The 18,859-nt window shown below is 49.9% G+C and overlaps 1 protein-coding gene across 2 annotated transcripts in view; it reads left to right on the plus strand.

The window, feature by feature from the left end:
* The window catches only part of Crmp1 (collapsin response mediator protein 1), a 53,158-nt gene that overhangs the window by 504 nt on the left and 33,795 nt on the right, over positions 1-18,859 (plus strand). The window contains exon 1 of one of the 2 annotated variants that reach the window (XM_057771769.1): positions 3,330-3,595. The exons of the other annotated variant lie outside the window; for it this stretch is intronic. Within the exon in view, the coding sequence (XP_057627752.1) occupies positions 3,557-3,595 (39 nt within the window). The 5' untranslated portion in view covers positions 3,330-3,556. Of the gene's footprint in view, positions 1-3,329; positions 3,596-18,859 lie in introns of those variants that run through there. 2 annotated transcript variants of the gene reach the window in all.

Consider the following 18,859-nt stretch of genomic DNA (forward strand, 5'->3'; position numbering starts at 1 on the left):
CAGGGCTTGGGCAGCGCGAGGGCGAGTGCTAGGGCCCGCTGCCACCAGGGTCTGCGGGACTGCAACGGCCCCTCCCCCATTTTATTCTACAAGAGGTTCAGAGAGGTTGTACGCTAGGCCAGGGTTGGCCAGCATAGCCTATGGACTCTGGAGGAATCTCTCAGGTCTAGAACGCCAGAACCAGTTTCTGAGATAGGAAGTAAGTTGCTGCAGCTGTCGCTAAGGGACCTGTAAAATGAATTTAAGCCTCATTTCTCTTTCTGGGGTTCTGTGAATAGGGAGCATTCTCTGTCTTCCTCCAAACATGTATTCTCTCCTCAGTGATTGTGAAGTGCTTATGCTCTGGAAGAGCTTCACCAAATGACTCTGCTCATAAGACTGCACCCCGACCCTCCCTGCGGGACGATTTAGTCAAGGGTTTGGGTAGCGGTCAGTTAGAAATCATCCAGGGACACTCCTGGATGTGCAAACTGGAAGGAAATCTGGGATTTGAATCCCGAGTTCTCAAAGTGCGGAGGGACATCAGGGAAAGGCACGGCCAGGGCTTCGGCCCTCTATGTTTTCTTCCTTAAGTTGCGATTTGCCAGGGAACACGGCTGGACTTACAGAAGAGTCCTGGACTGGGTGGGTGAGGTCAGAGCCACGTGCCTGGGAAACAGAAGTTGGAATAACGCTAGGAGCTCTCCCTTGAGCGCTGGCTGGTCTGGCTAGACAGCTTGGCCCCACCCTCCAGAAGTTCCCAGGATGGGGCGAGCTATGTACTCATTTCTAGAATTAAGTTCCAGGTAGAGATTGATCAATAAATGTTTGCTGTTGAGTTTTATTATCATTCTTAGTTAACTCTTCCCATTAACCCTATGAGAGGCACAAAATGAAGCAAGAGGGAGGGAGATCTTGAACAGGACTGTAATCTGTACTAGCGTTTTGGAGAAGGAAATGGACTGGTCTGAGGGTGGTATCCCTACCTCTGGCTATTTTTTGCCTACTTGGGAGCTCTCCGTGGTCCTGAATCTGGGACCTGGGAGTAGGAGACCGGGGTTGAGGGGTGAGGAGCAAAGAACTAGCTGGAGCCTCGGCTTCCTTATCCCTTTATCTCCTCCTTGGTAGTAGGACCTCGCGTGGGAAACAGGATCTCTGGCTCCATCAGAGCTTCAGGGTTCCGAAACCCAGCCACCGCCTGGAACCACCCGAGATGTTTCACTTTTTTAAAGCTGTCTCCATCTGTGACTCGAGAGTGGCAGTCTGCTCAGCTTCCCTCAAGGGGAGTATCCAGGAGGCGAGTGCTCTTTGTGCCTGGTTCAGAACTGACCTTGGCTTGACGGTGGTGGTCAGGGTCATCTACACTAGCTTTGTCCCCAGCTCTGCCATGACCGGCGGGGCAGCTGTGCTTTGGTATTTCTGGACTCTGGTCGCTTCACCTGCTCCTGTGTTCTTCCCTCCCAGGTCCCCTCTGTCCTTTCTCCCAGGCTTCTTAGGGACTGGACAAAAGACTGCGTCCGAGTTCTCCCAAAGCACTCGCTGGTGGGGATTGTGGAGCGAAAGAGCTCGAGGCCCCTTTACTTTTTGGAGACCGCAGGGCTTGGGTTGCAGAGGGTTGGGGATCCGGGGCTGGCCTCAACTCTCCTGCAAAGGGTGCCCGGGCCCCTCCCCCGCCCATAAGGCTCTTTTCTGGGAGGGAGGAGGGGTTTCTACAGCGCAGACGCAACGTTTGCAGTTGCCAGAGGCCGGTGGCTGCAGCGCTTTGTACCGGCAAAGTCTGCTTGGGAGCAGCAATCTGTTTGGCTAGTCGCGAACAAGGCTCCTCCCTCTGACTTGCACGTGGCCCAGCCCCTCTCGGTAGCTTGTCTGCCTAGACCCCTCTGGCTGACCCTAGGGAATGCCGAGGTGCTGGAACCTATTTAGTGTTGAGGAAGGGAATCCAGGTGTCAGTTGGAAGGATGCCTCTGCCATCCGCAGCTTCCGGTCATTAATAAGAATTTAGGAGCCACAGAACAGGGACTTAATGAGCAGGGAACCCGTATTGATCTGGCTTCTGGACACTGCCCTGCAGCAGCTAATAAATGCTATTTTTATCTCTGTATATGTGCGAAATTTTACCTCTGCAAGCTTCAGTTTTCTTATCTGTAAAACGGGGGAATCATGGCTTAGTGGGTTCCCGGATATAAGCTTGTTCTCTCTGAGCCTGTAACCCCACCTGATCTCCTGCAGTGGACTAGGGAACAGCCTTTCTTTTCTGTGGTGCAGGATGCCAGACCCCAGCAGGGTCCAGAGATTTTTTCACGCCTCACCTTCTGTGGCAACCCGGAAGTGGAGGGAATTGTGCAGGCAGGAAATGAGCTCATTGGTAGGGAAATGGCTTGCTCCTGCCTGGGGGCAGCTGCCCAGTGCTTTAAGGTCCGCTGGGGCTCCCTCTCCATCTTTTGTCCTCTCTTGGTGAAGTTTGGCAAGCTTTGTCCTGCCTTCTTTCTTACCTCTCCCAGAGCAACATCGGGACTATGGGTCCTCTGGGCTTTGAATACTCAAATGAGAGGCAGGAAAACCGCATTTTTCTCTGTCCCCAGAGCTGTAGAGACCTTGGTGTCAGTTCTAGCTTTCCAAGCACTCTCTGTCAAGCTACTGGTCACAATGACAGGACACTGAGAGGAGAGGGCTGAAGGGTGAGAGCCCATTATGACCCATGGATTCTGGCCCTAGCCCTTTTTGCTACAATGCCTCTGACCGGGAATGAAAATGGAGAGGGTAAAGAGAGAGGTGAAGACCCTGGAGATGGGCCCGGAAAAATGAGTAAATGAGTACACCTTGACTAAGGTGGACTACTCAAGGGTACAGCTTGAAGGAAGGCTTGGGTTTGGGTATGGAAAAGGCCCATTCAGGGGATGGAGAATCAGAGACCATGAAAAGAATGGTGGGGAGCGGGGAGGGGGGGCGGGTGGGGAATCATTGAGCGCGACCCTAAAGGGCCAAGGATGCTTCCAGAAATTAGGGAGAGTGCTGGCTCCCGGTCCACACTCCCTTCCAAGCACAGGTAACCGGCAGAGACTCAGAGACACCTGTGACTTTGCGCAAAGCCTCTGCCTGTGCGCCCGAAGGCCGTTCCTTGCTTTTAAAAAAAAAAAAAAACACTGAAAAGCAGATTCTCCTAGTTGCGCGAGCAATGCCGGGGCTCAGGCGAGGGCGCTGGGCGGGGGTCGGGGGCGGAGTGGGGGGGGGGGAGAGATCGGAAGGGAAGCGCTTCCTGGTTCGAGCCGAGAGGGGCGAATCCGGTTCTGCTGCCGCCACCGGGAGGAGCTGTCTGTCTTCAGCGCCCTCCTCTCGCCCAGCCTCTCCCTCCTCCTCCCGCCCTCCTTGCCAAGCCGGGAGGTGCAGGCAGCCGGAGCAGCGGCGGCGGGCCGAGCAGCAGGAAGTGGGCAGCGGTGGTCGCCGAGCTTCTGTCCTTTCTTCCATCCCTTCTGGGCCTTTGTCGCTGCTCCCACGAGTAGCGCTGCCGGGAGAGAGCCGGGTAGGGCGTCAGACAGTCGGCAGGTCCAGAAGCTAGGTGGAAGGCTCCAGGGGGGCCATGTCTCATCAGGGGAAGAAGAGCATCCCGCACATCACGGTAAGCGCCCCCGCCCTGCCGCGGTGCTTTGTGGCCTGGGGGTGGTCGCCATCAGGGTCCAGACCCGTGGGGGGACAGCAGGGGCGCCCCCGGAGGCTTCCTGCGTCGCCGCGAGTGGGGCGGGGCCCGTCTCGCCGAGGCCGCCCCCTCCCCCTCTGGGGACAATGAGGGGGAGCCCCACATGGCAGGGCGGGGCTGGAATCTCCGGTCCCTCTCCCCGCGGGCGTGCAGCCCCCTCCCTCGCGGGATGTGCCGGGAGGATGGCGTGGCCGGGAGGACGTGGAGCTGAACAAAAGAGGGAGGGGCGCGGGGCCCCAGCCCCCTCCCTCGGCCTCACGTGAGGATGCAGAAGGTTTGCCTGGCCTAGTGCGCCTGGTTCCTGCAGCACCCCTCCCTTGCACCTTGCAGCCTGCAGAGGAAGGAAAAAGATGCGGTTCATCACTCTTCGCTTACTGATGGGTGGAAGGCCGGAATTGGAGCTGCGCCATGATGGAGAGGCACCTCTCCCATGTCTCACTGCAGCTAAAAATAACTCAGTGATCCACACTGGCAGCTGCGGCTTCTTAAGGGTTAACCACAAATGCTGAGCTGCCCGAAAATGGGGTAGTAGTGTAGGTTGAACATCTGGGTTGTTTCCCTGGGTGTGGCCGGAAACAAAGGAGCCCTGATCTCTAAGCTTTGTCTAGGCTGGAAGCTAAGGGTGATGAGGTCAGAAGCTACATCCTCCACTGAGTTCCTGCCTGGTGTTAGAACCAACACACAGTTGCCCAGAGATGGCAGCCCAGAGCCTGGGGTGGCAATGCTGGAGCATCCAGGTGCTGGGAGGCGGGATTCCCAGAGCTGGCATTCCCAGGGGTAATCTTGAGGTTTGAAGGTGGAGACTCGGCTTGATTCATGCAGGGTTCTGGCTCATGGGCATCTCCAGGGCCCCTGCAAGGCAGCTTCTGGTTAGAGGTGGGTGCTCACTTTTCCTAGGGAGCTGTCAAATGTGAAACCCTGCTAGTTTTATGGTCCTGGGGAGGTCTTTTCGGGGAAGCTGCTGGGAAGCAGGGGGAGGAGGCTGGAAACTAGGCTTTGAGTACGGGTAGGAAGGAGGGTGGGAGGAGTCTTGGTTCCCTATCTGGCTTTCACCCCTCCTGAACCCAGCTTCAGCTCTCACCAGCAGAACTCTGCTGCGTTCCTACCTACAAAAGCGACTCTAGGGGATGGAGGCAGAACCATATCTATCCATTTTGTAAGCCCTGTAGATGGGAGAGGTCCTTGGAGGGAATGTGGTGGCCATTTGCGAGACAACGAGGGAAGAAAGCCTGGGATTATTTGAGCAGGTTCTTGCGGGAAGGCCTGCTGATCTTGGGCCCCTGCCAGGGGAACTAAGGAAGGTGATAAGGTGGGCCTGGTGCAGGGACTAATGAGTCAATAGCTTGGGTCCCTCTGTGTTGTGTGCTCCTAGCAGATCTAAGGGTGCCAGTGTCTCAGGTTGAAGTCCAACAGATGGCTGCTAGGCAGGTCTGTGGGAAGGGCTCCTTTGGAGTCATTCCTATGGCTCTCAGTCTGTTGAGCTGCAGGGCCATCCTGCTGTGACCTTCTGCAGTGGAGATGAAGGGCTCAGCCTTGACACCAGATGGCTGTGGGTATGTGTCCTGCGGTGGTGGCTTTTTGAGTCCCAGTGCTTTGCTATCCATAGCAGGCACCCCCACAAGACTCATGAGCAGCCTGGCCATCCCGGCAGAGTTGTTAGTGTGTTGGCACCCTTGACTTATGAGAGGCTTGGGTACTGCTGGCCTGTCTGCTGCTTTAATCCTTTATGCGAAGTAGACGATTAGCCTGTGGGACAATCGCAGAGATGTTCTGCTAACCTCAGGAGTGGTTCCAGCAAGTATGGTGAGGAGAGATGTAGAAAGGCTATCTCAGATACTTAAAAAGGCCTACGAGAAGGCATTTGTTCCTTTGAAGCACATTGTCTGCCCCAACCACAAAAATTTGTGGTTTTAAGAGGAAATAGCAAGCTTTAGAGGCTGGATGTGAAGGTAAGAACCCTTCCTATACATGGGGACCTTTTGCTAATGGTACATAGACTGTGATGGGGGATTAGGTCCCCTTTGAAAATGCCACTGTGGCTTTCTAGATGCTACAGCCCTCACTTGGCCCCCAGAAGTCACTGGGTAGTTTATAATAAGTGCCTGGTCTCTGCCAGACATAGAGACAGTGGGAAGGAAATGTCCTTAGCTCCCACAGTTAGCAATAATTGACATCCAATCCATAAATGGCTATAAAAGATGGGTATAGTGAAGGGGAGTAAGGAGTCTGCGGGCAACTTCAGCAGGTATGTAAAGGACAGGGGGTCAAAGGAGGTGGCGCTTGGAGGAGGCAGGAGAAAAGCCAGCATTATGGGTTCCCACCTCGGGTGCCATGTGGCTTTTCTGCACACTGAACGCAAACCTTGGAAAAGTCAAAGGTGCTTTAGTCAGCCTGAGGAGAAGCTTGAGGTGCAGGAAGGCTCAAGATTCAGGGCACAGAAGCAAGCAGAGAGCATAACTGCATTCTCAGGACCCTTTTGCAGGGTGCTGGGTCACCCCATGGTCCCATTAATCTCTCTAATGGGGAGAGATCCACAGAGATGGAGATCTAGGCTTCGGTGGGGAATCCAGAGGTGTGTACTAGAACAAGGAGCACAGGGGCACACGGGCCATGCATCTTATGGACAGACATGCAGATGGAACTAGAAAAATGCTTTACTCTGATTGGCTATGATTTGGAGTCATTTCTTCTTTTAAGCATCCCAATCCTTCTTGAGATGATGGACAGGTTGGCCTGATGGAGAAATAAGATGGGAAACACATACTTAGTCTCCATCCCCAGGGGCTAGATAAAATATTGATAAAGCTCTCTCATGGGTGGATTTCCCTGTAACGAATAGTACAGATAGGGAGGGGGGAGTTAACATAGCTGAAGCCATTTACAGGTGTCCAATGTGTTTAGCAAGTACAGTATCTTGGGTGTGGCTCTGAGTAAACAAAGGCACTGGGCTCCCTGGCCTTACAGAAGCTCTGGGCTCCCAGAGAAGCCACAGGGGGTGTGTGTGCTTGCTCAGCTGTGTGCAGGAGGAAGTCAGGGAGCTTGCTATGGTGCTTCTGGTTATTATTAACAATGGGACTTGCAGCCCTTGCTGTAGTCTACCTGACTCCTATTATCTTCCACACGGATCTTAGAACCATGGGAATAGGGTAGCCTAGGTATATTATCAATCATCATTGCTTCCCAAAGTGGAAACTAAGGTTCGAAGGTATGAAGTGGCAGGTCAAGGTTCTTGTATCGGGCTAAGGAGGAAAGGTTCATGTTCAAGTTTGCATTCAAACAGGCAGAGTGGACTGTTCTGGTTGTTGCGAAAAATTATTGGGTGGGCATTTTGTGGTGTGTGTTTGTGTATGTGAATATATCATTGGGTGGGCATTTTGTGGTGTGTGTTTGTGTATGTGAATATATGATGGTGTGAAAATGTGTGTGTGTGTTTAATCAGACAGTGAAGGCAGGGAAGAAACTCATTTTAGGCTGGAGTTGTGACTCTAATATAAAACATATGGGGGAAAAGAGAAACAAAAAAAAAAAAACAAAACAAAACCAACAACAACAAAAAGCCTGTGAAGCATGTGGCTGCCTGTCCCAAAGGGAACCTTCATCTAGAGTAGCTCTTCACTTATTCCCTGAGTCTTTGCACAAAGGATTTGGATACTTGCACAATTTGGAAAATCAATTGGAAGCCACATACCAGCACTAAGGACCCAGGAAGAGCAGAGGACAGCACAATAGGGCCACCATGGGCTGATCTGAGCTTCTGCCATCCACGACAGAGACAGAAACCCCAATAATGTAAAGTTTATGGGCAGGAAGAGGTGAGCCAAATTCTAAGAAAAAAATATTTCTTTTACGACCAAATTCTTTTTTGTCTTTTTTTTTATTTAAGTTTTTTTCATTTTACATACTAGCCCCAGTTCCCCTCCCTCCTCTTATCCTGCTTCCCCATTTCCCCCCATCCCATTCCCATCCACTCCTCAGAGAGGCAAGGCCTCCCTTGGGGAGTCAACAAAGTTTGGCAGACCAAAAAAACCAAATTCTTAAGGAGGTTTTCAGAAGGGACACAGAAACAGGGCAGTGTCACAGCACAGTGACACCACTGGTTTTGAACACTCGTTCTTTTAATTTTTAAAAAAATTTTTTTTGAGGCAGGATCTCACTTTGTATGTAGCCTAGGCTATCCTATAACTCACTCTGTAGCTCAGGCTAACCTTTATTATCAATGCTCTTGCTTAGTCTTCCCAAGTGCTGAGATTCCAGGCATGAATTCCTTGTAACAGTTCTGATATTTCAGGCATGAATTCTTTGTAACAGTTGCTTCATGGGTTCATTACAAAGTGAACCTGGCCAATGCTTATGGAACACATTCAGTGTAATACTCCCAAGAGTTCCTAGCACATAGCAAGTATCTAACAGGTCAGACACAGCTCCTTGTTCATTCACCCTGAGGAAATAGAAATTCGAATTTTACCTTAGCGACTAGTACTGTTCAAATAGTGACTGTGCAGGATTTCTTACCAAGTTGGCCATCAAAGTGACAAAGTGCACACACCTGAAACAAGTTAATAGTAACTAAAGGACAGGTTGGCTCAGAGCATGCCAGGGGAATTCCAAGACAAGGGTCAGGCCATGGTACTGGCTAAAAGTCACAGAAGGCTTCATGGGTTTCACAGAGGCATGAACAAGAATTTGATTGCTGAACACAAGGATGGAACAGCACCGATGAGATCTGTGTTGAAAGGAGAGAACCGTCATCCAAAGAAGGTGAAGAGTTTTACACAGAAGAATCAGAAAGTGAGGGACTTGAGAGAGATCCAAATTTCCAGGCAACTGAGGATGCTTCAGGGCTGTGAGGGTTGGAGTGCGCCTGAGGTAATAGAAATGACACACACTCCAAGGAGACGTCTGATTCTGGTCAAGTCACTTCCTCTTCTTAGATATTGAATTCCTTTTCTTACTGTGAAATAGGTGAGGTGGTTGAGATTCAGTGTTACAGTGTACAATTCTGAAGCCCTATGGGTCATAGGAAGGCACTGAAGGATGCTGTGTTAGAAGAAAACAGTCACGGTTCTGAAGTCAGGATTTCTGGGTTTGAATCTTCAGAGTCCACACAGTCTCTCATCCATCAATCTTTCTCTGTGTTCATCTATAAAACAAGACTAGTAATACCAGCTACCATGGGTCCCCTCTCCCTTGATCACTAGCTGAAAAACCATGCAAGGTTTTTAATAGTTTCTGCACAGAGTAAACACCACATGGGGTAGCTGTCAGCACGATCACTGTGGGGCAGTGTATGGGTCAGTGTTGTGCAATAGTACAAAACCCCAAGATCCAGCTCATGCCACAGGCCTTGCTGCTGTGAGAAGGTGCATCTGCCCCATGTATCTTTCTGCATTGAGACCCAGGCTGAAGGAGTGCAGAGCATGCCAACTGGAAGCTACCTAAAAGGCCTTTAGCAACTTCTGCCCCATCATGGCGTGTATCATATATATCATACAATATTTCAAGTCATAGGGCTGAGCCTCAAGTTGGGGTAAACCTGAAGTCAGTTTCCTGGAGGTGACTGGAGGATTTCATGGGCCAGTTTTGGTGTCAAAGAGATACTTATAATCGTCTGTTGAAACCAAGCTGACCTTGTTGTGCAAATATATGTGTGATGGAGAAAAGGCGCAGTGATGATTCTTAGGTGGGGCTGGTTCGAAGGGCAGTTAGCAGTATAGGTTGGCATGGCAGTGCAAGGCAAGGGCCTGGTGTAGAGAGAGACCCATGTAGGGGTGTAGAAGAGACCCTGCAGAAAGGAAAATGGAAGATGTTTCCTCAGCTCGTGGGAGTGGTGTGGTGCGCTAGAACCACCCCCAACTGAACTGTGGGTCAGCGACAAAGTTTACGGAGTATTTTAACAACATCTGTCTCAGAGTTCTGAGCACTCCCAGGTGCTGAGTAGAGCGTGGTTTGCTGCTGTGAGCAAAAACGAAGCATCTGGTGCTGACAAGACAAAGAAGCCTCAGAGGATGTCCTCCTTCCCACAGGACCAATGAGAACTAGGTCGGCAGCAGACAGTGGGATGGTGTTGAAGGGCAAGTCTGTGCAGTCATTGCTGCTAAGGGCCTCAGAGATAAGGAAACATGGCTGCCAGCCTAGCTGGTGGTGATGCTTTTTAAACGCTTTGGGAGTGTTTCTGGGTTTTAGACTATTTGACCATATTTCCTGGTTAGACTGGGAGAACCCCATTTCCCTGGGTATGATGCCTAGATCGCAAGGTTTGCTCTAAGCTAGTGCAACTGTGAGTTGATGCAGGTTGATGGTTCACGCCGTGGGGTGGGAGCTGGGATACTTGACAGGGAATGTGATTCAGCACCTACAAGTGGGACTGGGGGGTGGCTCAGTGTGTAAAATGCTTGCCACACAGGATGAGGATCTGAGTCTGTATCCCTAACTTGTGAAAAGACTGGGTGTGGTGCACACATCTGTAACTCCAGCTTGGGCGGGGGAGGGGTGATGATGGGGGACACTGGGTCGTGAGATAAGAAGATCCCCAGAGCTCACTGGCCAGTCAGCCTAACCAAATCCATGAGCTACAGATTCAGTGTGAGACCCGATCTTAAAGAATATGGTGGAGAGCAATTGAGGAAGACGGGTCACAGCATCGTCTGACTCTCCACGTGAATGTGATCTGATGGACATGGACACATATCCACACGAACACATTTGTTTAACATACACATATCAGAAAGCAAGAGCAAACAGGTGAAAGGAAGACCTTGGTGCCCCTGGCTGTGTGACCCCCAGTCCCATAGGTTTTACTCAGCCCTCTGCTGCAGGAACCTAGCGCTCCCTCTTGGGTAGGATTGCTCTCCCTAGCATTCTGCCTTTGCCAGCAAGATCTACTCTCTAAGGAGCCCTTCATCCTGGGGTGGGAGCTGTGAGCTCTTTGGTTAGTTTCTCACGTCTTTATGTTCCACATAAGCACACAAAGGACTGGGAGAGTCACCCCTTCATTTGCCAGTCACCTAAGGGACTCCTTACTGTGTGGGGGCATGGATGAATTCACATGGTAAGCCATGCTTCTCAGCTGAGTGAGCTTCTAGCTGCCCCTGCATGGATTCTCCTTCCTTAAGGACTGTTTGAGCTTAGCTCTGGGCTAGTTTGCACCATGGAGGCTCTTTTAGAGTGAAACCTTGGCAGTAGGGAGAGGACAGATCTGCTTTGCCAGGGGGCTTTGCTGGCTTTCACACTGGACAGCACCATTTTCAGAACTGTTCACGTTCAAGTGGGAACATGTGCGTATGACCTTACTCCCAGTGGCTTGACTCAGTAACAACCTGGTGTCAGTTTCAAGGAAGACTCAGTGGATCTGATACAGAACCTAACCACATAGAACAAGCACATGGCTGCTCAAGGGATGTAGTTCCCTTCCTCAGACCAGGCTGGTATGCACACATGTGCAGGCATACGTGTTGCTGGAGATCAAACCCAGAGTGTCAGGCACGCTAGGCAAGGTCTCTACCACCAAGCTATATCCTTAGCAGAAAGGTGCTATTTGTCATAACAGATCCTGAAGGCTCAAGTCCTAGCGCAATCTCCACAAATATTTGCATTCTGTAAACTCTACATTGAAGGGAATCTTATAAACTTGGGGTGGTTTTCTGTGTTTGTGTAGAAAATGGCTGACATGATTTATTCTCCTAGCTCATGCAGGGATTTCAAATGCCTTCTCCTAGAATCTTTACAGTTACAGGAGGTCACCACCACCTCACACACAGCTGGGTTAGCTCTGGGACAATTCTGTGTGGCAGGTGTTTCTTTTATGAAGTGCCCGTGGTTGGCCCTGATAAATAACCCCGTGCTCTTCTCTCCTGCTGCTCTCAAGGCTGGGGAGCTCTTCTTCAACACTAGGGCCTTCTCTTCTCAAACCACCTCCGCTATCCTTTCTCTGTGCCAAGAACAGCGTCATGTTCGGCTTCTCTTCTTCTCTGTCCCAGTTTGCTTTCTGTTGCTGTGATGAGACACTCTAACCAAAAGCAATTTAGGGAAGGAAAGGCTTTGTGTTTGGCTTACACTTCCAAGTCATAGTCCATCACTGAGGGAAGTCAGGACAAGAATCAGAGCAGCAAATCGAAGGCAGGTTTGGTTGCTACTCTATGTAGTGTTAGCTCTTACAAGGGAACTCACGCACAGCCAAGGATATACAACAGGAACCATGAAGGCACACCGAGTGCTGGCTTACCCATAGGCTCATGATACAGCCCAGGACCACCTTCCTAGGGGATGATACCACTCACAGTGGGCTGGACCCTTCCACATTGATTAACAAGACAATTCTTCATCTACACATCCACAGGCCTGTCTGATCTTGGCAGTCCCTTGATTGAGGACTGAGACTCCTCACTCTGGGTATGTCAAATCGACAGTGAAAGCTACAGGATCCACCCCCTCTTTTTTTTTTTTTCTTTTCACTAAGTTTTATTTCTGGGCATATATAGCACTATGAATCCAAAATTGAACCTGAATGATTTGGCACTGATTTTTAAAGAACAAACAAGGAAAATTCTTCCTACTTCCTTAAATGCTTGAATGCAGATGTGTGACCTGGAATCCTGGATCTCCTGGGCTGATGTTGAGTGTGGGGGCAGCTTGTGGGCTTCTAGATCTTTAGGTAATCCTATGAGGCCAGAGCTCTGACTGCCTCCATCTACAGAGGAGGAGCACAGCCTGCAGAGGTGACATGGGGGAGGTAAGCTGAAGTCTCAGCACCAAGTGGAGGATTTTCTTCTAGGAAATAAGGCAGATAAGGCTGAGCTGAAAGATGGAACACCCTGAATATGCAGCCAAAGGTACAGACCTCTCACTGCGGGAGCTCCACAGGGTGCTAGAGCCAGGCCACTGGGATGGGGATGGGGAGGCAAGGATCTGCAGGGTGAGTAGACCTGGCAAGTAGCCCACCCTTCTGGGATGTCACAAACAAAGGCACGGTGGCTTTACTAGGTAAGTATAATGGCTCTCATGGAGGACCCTCCCAGGGTCCTCTGGATGGAGACACCGCTGAAAGGTTGTGGGTTGAGGTCAGACAATTGTATTTGTGCTTCAGAAAGTTGCTCTGGTGTCACATGGTAGAAACAAGAGAGGTTGCAGGAAGACAGATGTGAGGGCCAGCCCAGTCTGGGTGCAGTAGAAGGTGGAAGCATCAGATGGTGTGGGGACATTCCCCATGTGGACAAGATGGTACTAGGTCCCAGGTATGTTGTGTTTGCCATGTTGGAAACTTGTTTTTTTTTTTTGTTGTTTTGTTTTGTTTTTCGAGACAGGGTTTCTCTGTGGTTTTGTATGTTGGAAACTTGATCCTCAGTGTATTGTGTTTGACACGAGTCTCATAAGAGATAATAAGGGAAGTGAGCCTAACAGAAAGTGGCGATGCCATGAAGTTGCACCCTTCTGAGTGGACAAGTGTAGTCGGAACGGAGATGGGCTACAAGAGGGAGCTGTGCACACCCTCACTGGTCATGTTCCCTGGCCCTTCTGTTTTCATCTCAGATGATAGCACACCGATCCTGTCACAGGCTCACACCAGACTCTTGAGCTTCCCCATCTCCACATCACAAGCAAAATAAACTTGTACTGGTTAATAAACCACAGTCTCGTGTGTTCTGTGACCGCAGGTAAGACAGGTAGAGATAGTGTGTGAGATGGGAGTGGCTGAAATTGGAAGCACACATCTCCATATGATTCAGCTCCCCACAGAAGGATGAACCCACTTCAGTCCTGTATCATGCACTGAAGCATAGGTTGGCACACACCTGTGACAGGGTCAGGGTGGCTGGACTCTGTATGGTGTCCATGGAAAATGATGTTCTCCAGTAACACACGTTCGGTGAGATAATGAGGCATTGCCAGGGTTCTTAGCTAAGGAGAGCTCTATGCCTAGTGTCTGACTCCCAGAGAGAGCACCCCTCAAAATGATCAGAGCTTTTTCAATGTGCCTCTTGGACCACATTCCCAACAGGAGGTAAGCTGAAGCATGGGGTGGAGTGTGGATAAAAGCCCTGGATAAATGACACGACAGACGTGGAGGGTCTATTGTTACTTAACCTATTTGATGGGGGGTGGGGTAGGGTGGAGGCTCATGCACAATGAAGATATCTTTGTTTCTAGATATCCCCCAGGAGTAAGAGAATGGGGGAGTTACTGTATAGGTGCCAAGTGGAACAAGGTTCAAATTCTGGAGCCATCTCTTGGCTATGTGACTTGGAGCAAACTACTTGCCTTCTCTGAGTTCCCCCATTTGTAGCAACTACTCTTGCTTCCTATGGGGATTTAAGACTTAAAAATAGAAATGGAGACCCATGTGGATTAGGCTAGGGCCACCTTTTGCAGGCAGCATGAATGACCTGCCCAGTGGGGTCTTTGGAGAATGTGCCATTTTACACAGACATAATTCTGTCATTTGAGCATTTCCTGAACATTGACCAGTACAATGGGCCTGAGATCCTGCTGTTACAGCTGTAGTTGTCATGGAAACAGGCTTGAGCTCGATTCCCTGGGGCCCATCTATATTTCTGATTCAAAAGAGAAACACCACCCTGCTTCCTTCCAGGCAAAGGAAGAGTGAGTGGCTGTTAATTAGACTGAGTCCCACACTGGTTTCCACTCCCTGGGTCTCTCCTGACTGTGGATGGATAATTCGTGTGACTGAATAAACAGATGTGTGCAGCTGTGTGGTGGTACTTGCCAGGCAGCTTGGTGGGAGGTATGGAGGGGCTACTGAGGGTAGGAGCCCCGCTGAGGCAGTGTGAAGTGTTTGGGCTGTTCAGCCCACAGCCAGCCTGTGCACTCATTCACGGAGGTGCTGTGCTGTACTGCACAGCAAACACCCACGCACTCTGCAGAAAACAGTGATGTTTACTACATCGGGTGGCAGGGGCACTGCTCTTCTAGGTTTGTCTCTGGGATTCTGTCTGGGTCGGGTTTGCTCTTTCAAGCATCTCATTTTGGGGTCACATGTCACATGGGTCCTGTGAGAGGCAGACCAGAGAGGACTGGCCTGAACTGTCTGTGTCTCAAAGTCCTGCTTGGCTTGTGCGTCCTAGTCTGTCCTCTCGCTGGTCAAACCTATTCACAGGGCTGGTCTGCAGCCATCACAAAGCATGACCAGGGTGTGTGTGTGTGTGTGTGTGTGTGGTGTCACGATTCAGAGTTAAAATCATAACCTGCTGCAGAGAGTTGACACCCAAAGATCTGGGGATGTTCAATGATGTCATTTGTTACATCTGGACAGCAAGAATTTTGCTAAAAGCACCTGGCATGAAATTTTTACCAGGTCACCCAGAGTAGTTTGGAGGCTAGGAAGTAGGTCTGGTGCTGTGCTGTGGTCTGTCCATTTGTCTGTGTGTCTGTCTGTCTGTCTCTCTCTCTCTCTCTCTCTCTTTCTCTCCATGTGTGTGAACACCTACATACCCCACTGAAGTTTGGAGATTTGGATGTGAGCCTTGCTCACTGGTAGGATTTGGAGGGTTAATAACTTTCTAATTCCAGCTCCACCTTCCCCCTTTTCATAAGAGAAATCAACTCCACTTGTGTTCATTTCCTGACAGGTGTATTTCCTCTAAGACAGGGCCTCCTTGGTCTCTGTGAGGCTAGTTTCCACGCTTGCCCCTTAAAGAGGAAGTTCCACTCTGTTCCTCAGAGTGGGAGCCACTGCTCAGCTACCCTGATCTTGTCTTCCTCTCTTTCCTGCTTGTGAATCCGGGATCCTCCCAGAATCTGTGATTTGAGGACCAGTGATGACATTCAATCACTGATCCCAGTGGCCAACCTCAGCATCAGCTGAGGGAGGGGCTCCATATCCACCCTTTGGAGAATTAAAATGCTGAAAGGGAGATTTGGCAATATTTAAAGCTAACAATGTCCATCATTAAACAAGCCATTTTTACTTTAGTTTTTTGTGGATGTAAAAAATTAAAAGAATTTCTAACCAGCCCAGATAGAAAACCAACAAGGACCTGCAGTGTTGAATGAGGTGGGGGAGAGATCTCCAGATTTGGGGAGCCACGGTGCCCAGTGGACCATGTTTCAGAACCACGGACAGCACCGTTGCTGCTCCTCCAGGCTCATCCCTGAGGGCTGTGCCTGCAGACACTCTTGTTTATGGAAGTGCTCACCTCCCTGCTTTTACAGCTTTGTAAATTTCCACTCACATTTGAGAGCCGGACCCAAGCCTCCCTCTCTGAAGACTCAATCACTGTCTCTCTTGTCTAATCACAGCTTTAATGTGTTTTTAGTTTTTAGATGGCGCGGCTGACCAGCCTGTCATTTTTGGATAAATGTTAGGTAAGAATAGCACCGCTTTGCTGAGATGAGTCCCAGATCATAGTGGGTTTTTGTGCAGTTTCTGACAGCAGCCTTTGTGGAAAGATTCGATTTCATCCCCACTGTGTGAGATGAGAGCTGGACCCATGAGAGATGGGACCCATGTGTGATGCCTCTTGGGAGCTGACATGCCGTACGTTCTAGACTCATCCCTAGCTGAGCCTTAGTGTGGATGATTTTTCTGTTGTGTGGATAAGAATGCCTGAAGTGTTGAGCTAATTCTTGTAGTAGAACTGCACAAGATACTTCCCATCCGGAGGAGGAAAAAGGCCTCCTGCCAGCGTGCCCCCTCGCCAGTGTATCTGGTAGCAGATAATGTCAGGTTTGGAGCAGAAGTCCTTCCCCTGGCCTGGGCCACGCTCCAACTCACAAGACTCTTGACAGTAGAAATTGCATTGCTGCCCATGTTCAGATAGACCCTTTCGGAAGAGGTGTTCAGCAGCCCCTACTCTCTGTGGGCCTTGCACTCTATAGGTGTCCCTCTCCAGCCAGTGGGGCAAGGGCTCCAGAGAAAGTGTTGCATCTTTCTGTCTCAGCAAGTCTTTCTGAATACTGTGTGGTCCCAGGCTAGTTCCTGGAAATGTAGGGATCCTATGCACAGGACTCTCTGGCTATAAGGTGTGGGAAGCTCAATAGTGTGTGTATGTGTGTGTGTGTGTGTGTGTGTGCATAGACAGGTGCAGTGCAGGGATGTTGGGAAGGTATGCATCTTACTGCAGTGATGACATGCGGGGGGGGGGGACACCCAGGCTCATTTGCTCCCAGAAAGACTCATTCTTTCCAGTCACTTTCAGGTAGAGAGTTGTGTTTTCCTTTTTTCTCCAACATTTTTTTTATTTGTCCTTAAAACTTCCTAGAAACTATGAGTAGCCAAGTGATAAGCCATTGGTGGTGTGACTATGCAATCACATTTGATTTTGCATTCTTTATTATATATCCATATTTGACATTTTCCTGAAGACCTTGTCCCAGCACTCAGTTTCCGGGTTCCTTGATACATGCTGTAACCCCTTAGTCTTACCTTCAGCTATCAGGAAAATATAAGATGACCAGTGACCTTCCACTTTATCTTAGTTTCCCCTCCCATGTTACCATCATGCAGAGCCCAAACTCCTTTTTGTGAAGGGCCTTCATGCCCCCAGGGCCTCCAGCTGCTCTGGAGACCTCTCCATATTCCTTACTCTGAGGTTACAGTCAGCTCCCCCATCTGCAGCTTCGGGGTTTCATGCTTCAGTCAGCCACAGATGGAAAGTGGCAGATGGTACTTTGCACCTGTTCTTAGCATGCACCAGCAACACCCACCCCACCCTGTTGTCTATATTCCTTAAACAGCACAGCCTAATGACTAGTGCCATGGTGTCCACATTGGATTCAGTGTTATGTGTAACCCAGGGATGACATAAATATTTGGGAGGATGGATACAGGTTGGATGCTAATACTGCACCATTTTTATGAGGGAGCGAAACCCATGTGGATTGTGGTGTTTGTGGGTGGTCTTAGAGCCACATCTCTTTATATATGTGGGGGCTATACTCAGTTAAGACTCCACCCCCAGACCTCTGCTTCTCAGGCCTCTTTTCTTATGAGACTTCTTGGAGTGTAGCCTGGCTCCTTTCTTCATGGAACCCCCTTTCTCTGGAGCCTCTTTCCTCCTTTGCATGGCACTCACTCAGGCTGGGTTTGAGTGTTTTCTTCTCTTGCCCTCCTGTCCCTCTATCATCATGACTTTGCCACACTGGGCTGCAAAGGCTGGGTAGTTAGTGTCCCCCACTAGACTGAATGCCCTTAAAGACCAAAACCTGTTTCTTTCAGCTATCCATAACCCTTCTACAAACAGCTGTTTCTGCAAGGTATTTTTTTTTTGTGTGTGTGTAGGTGTATATGAACATGTGTATGTTATGTGCATAGAAGCCGGAAGACACCCTTGAGTGTCACAAGTGTCATTTCCCAGTTGCCACTCATCTTTTTAAAGTCACTGACTTTGTGTGTACTTCACTGGTTATACTAGGTTGGCGGCTGTGAGCTGTAGGCGTTTGCCTGTGTCCTCCCTGATGTGGGATGACAACCATGTGCCACCACTCCTGGGCTTCCTTATGTGGATTCTGGGGATGGAACTCATGTCCTTGAACTTGCAAGGCAAGCAAAGCTTTACTGACGGAGCTATCTCCTCTGCCCTTCTATCCGTTTTTACTTGTGAGGAAAAGGAGTTTTAGAACGCAAAGCCTTCTAAATATTTCCAAATTCTATCTGCTCACAAGGTGCCATGAATTCTGAAGTGTGAAGATAATTTAAAATGTGTCAGCAGTGTGGTTTGGTGGATCCCATGTGGACAGAGAGTCCATGAGTCTGACCTGCGCCTCGGTTATTTCTGCAAAGCTGGGCCACCCGTGTTCTTGGGTTTATTCTGTCTGATACACAACATTCCATGTGTCACCCACAAAAAACATGACTGTCGAAATACTTTTCCCAGCGAGTCTTCTGTGGAAGTCATTCCACTAAATTGGCCCACCCCCACTCTGCTCATGGAGAGTGTGAGTATGAAAAGGCTTAATTAAGTTCTCCGGAGTCTTCATCATGCGTCACATGCTGGCAGGGTGAGGGCTGTCCTGAAGAGAAGCCTTGATGCTGTGCCAGGCAGGGTTTACTGGACTTGCTGCCCCTGGGAACCCTAGTCCGTGATGGCATCTTCTGAGTGCCTGAGCTGGAGTTTTGCAGAATGGCTCTGAAAATAGCTGTTAAGGACTGGGGAGACGGCTCATTTGGTAAGTGCCGCCGGAGTGTAAGAGTAAATTTAGTCCCTGGAAACCACATGAAAAGCCAGACAAGGG

This window comes from Chionomys nivalis, chromosome 6 (genome assembly GCF_950005125.1).
Source record: "Chionomys nivalis chromosome 6, mChiNiv1.1, whole genome shotgun sequence".
Taxonomy (NCBI): Eukaryota; Metazoa; Chordata; class Mammalia; order Rodentia; family Cricetidae; genus Chionomys; species Chionomys nivalis.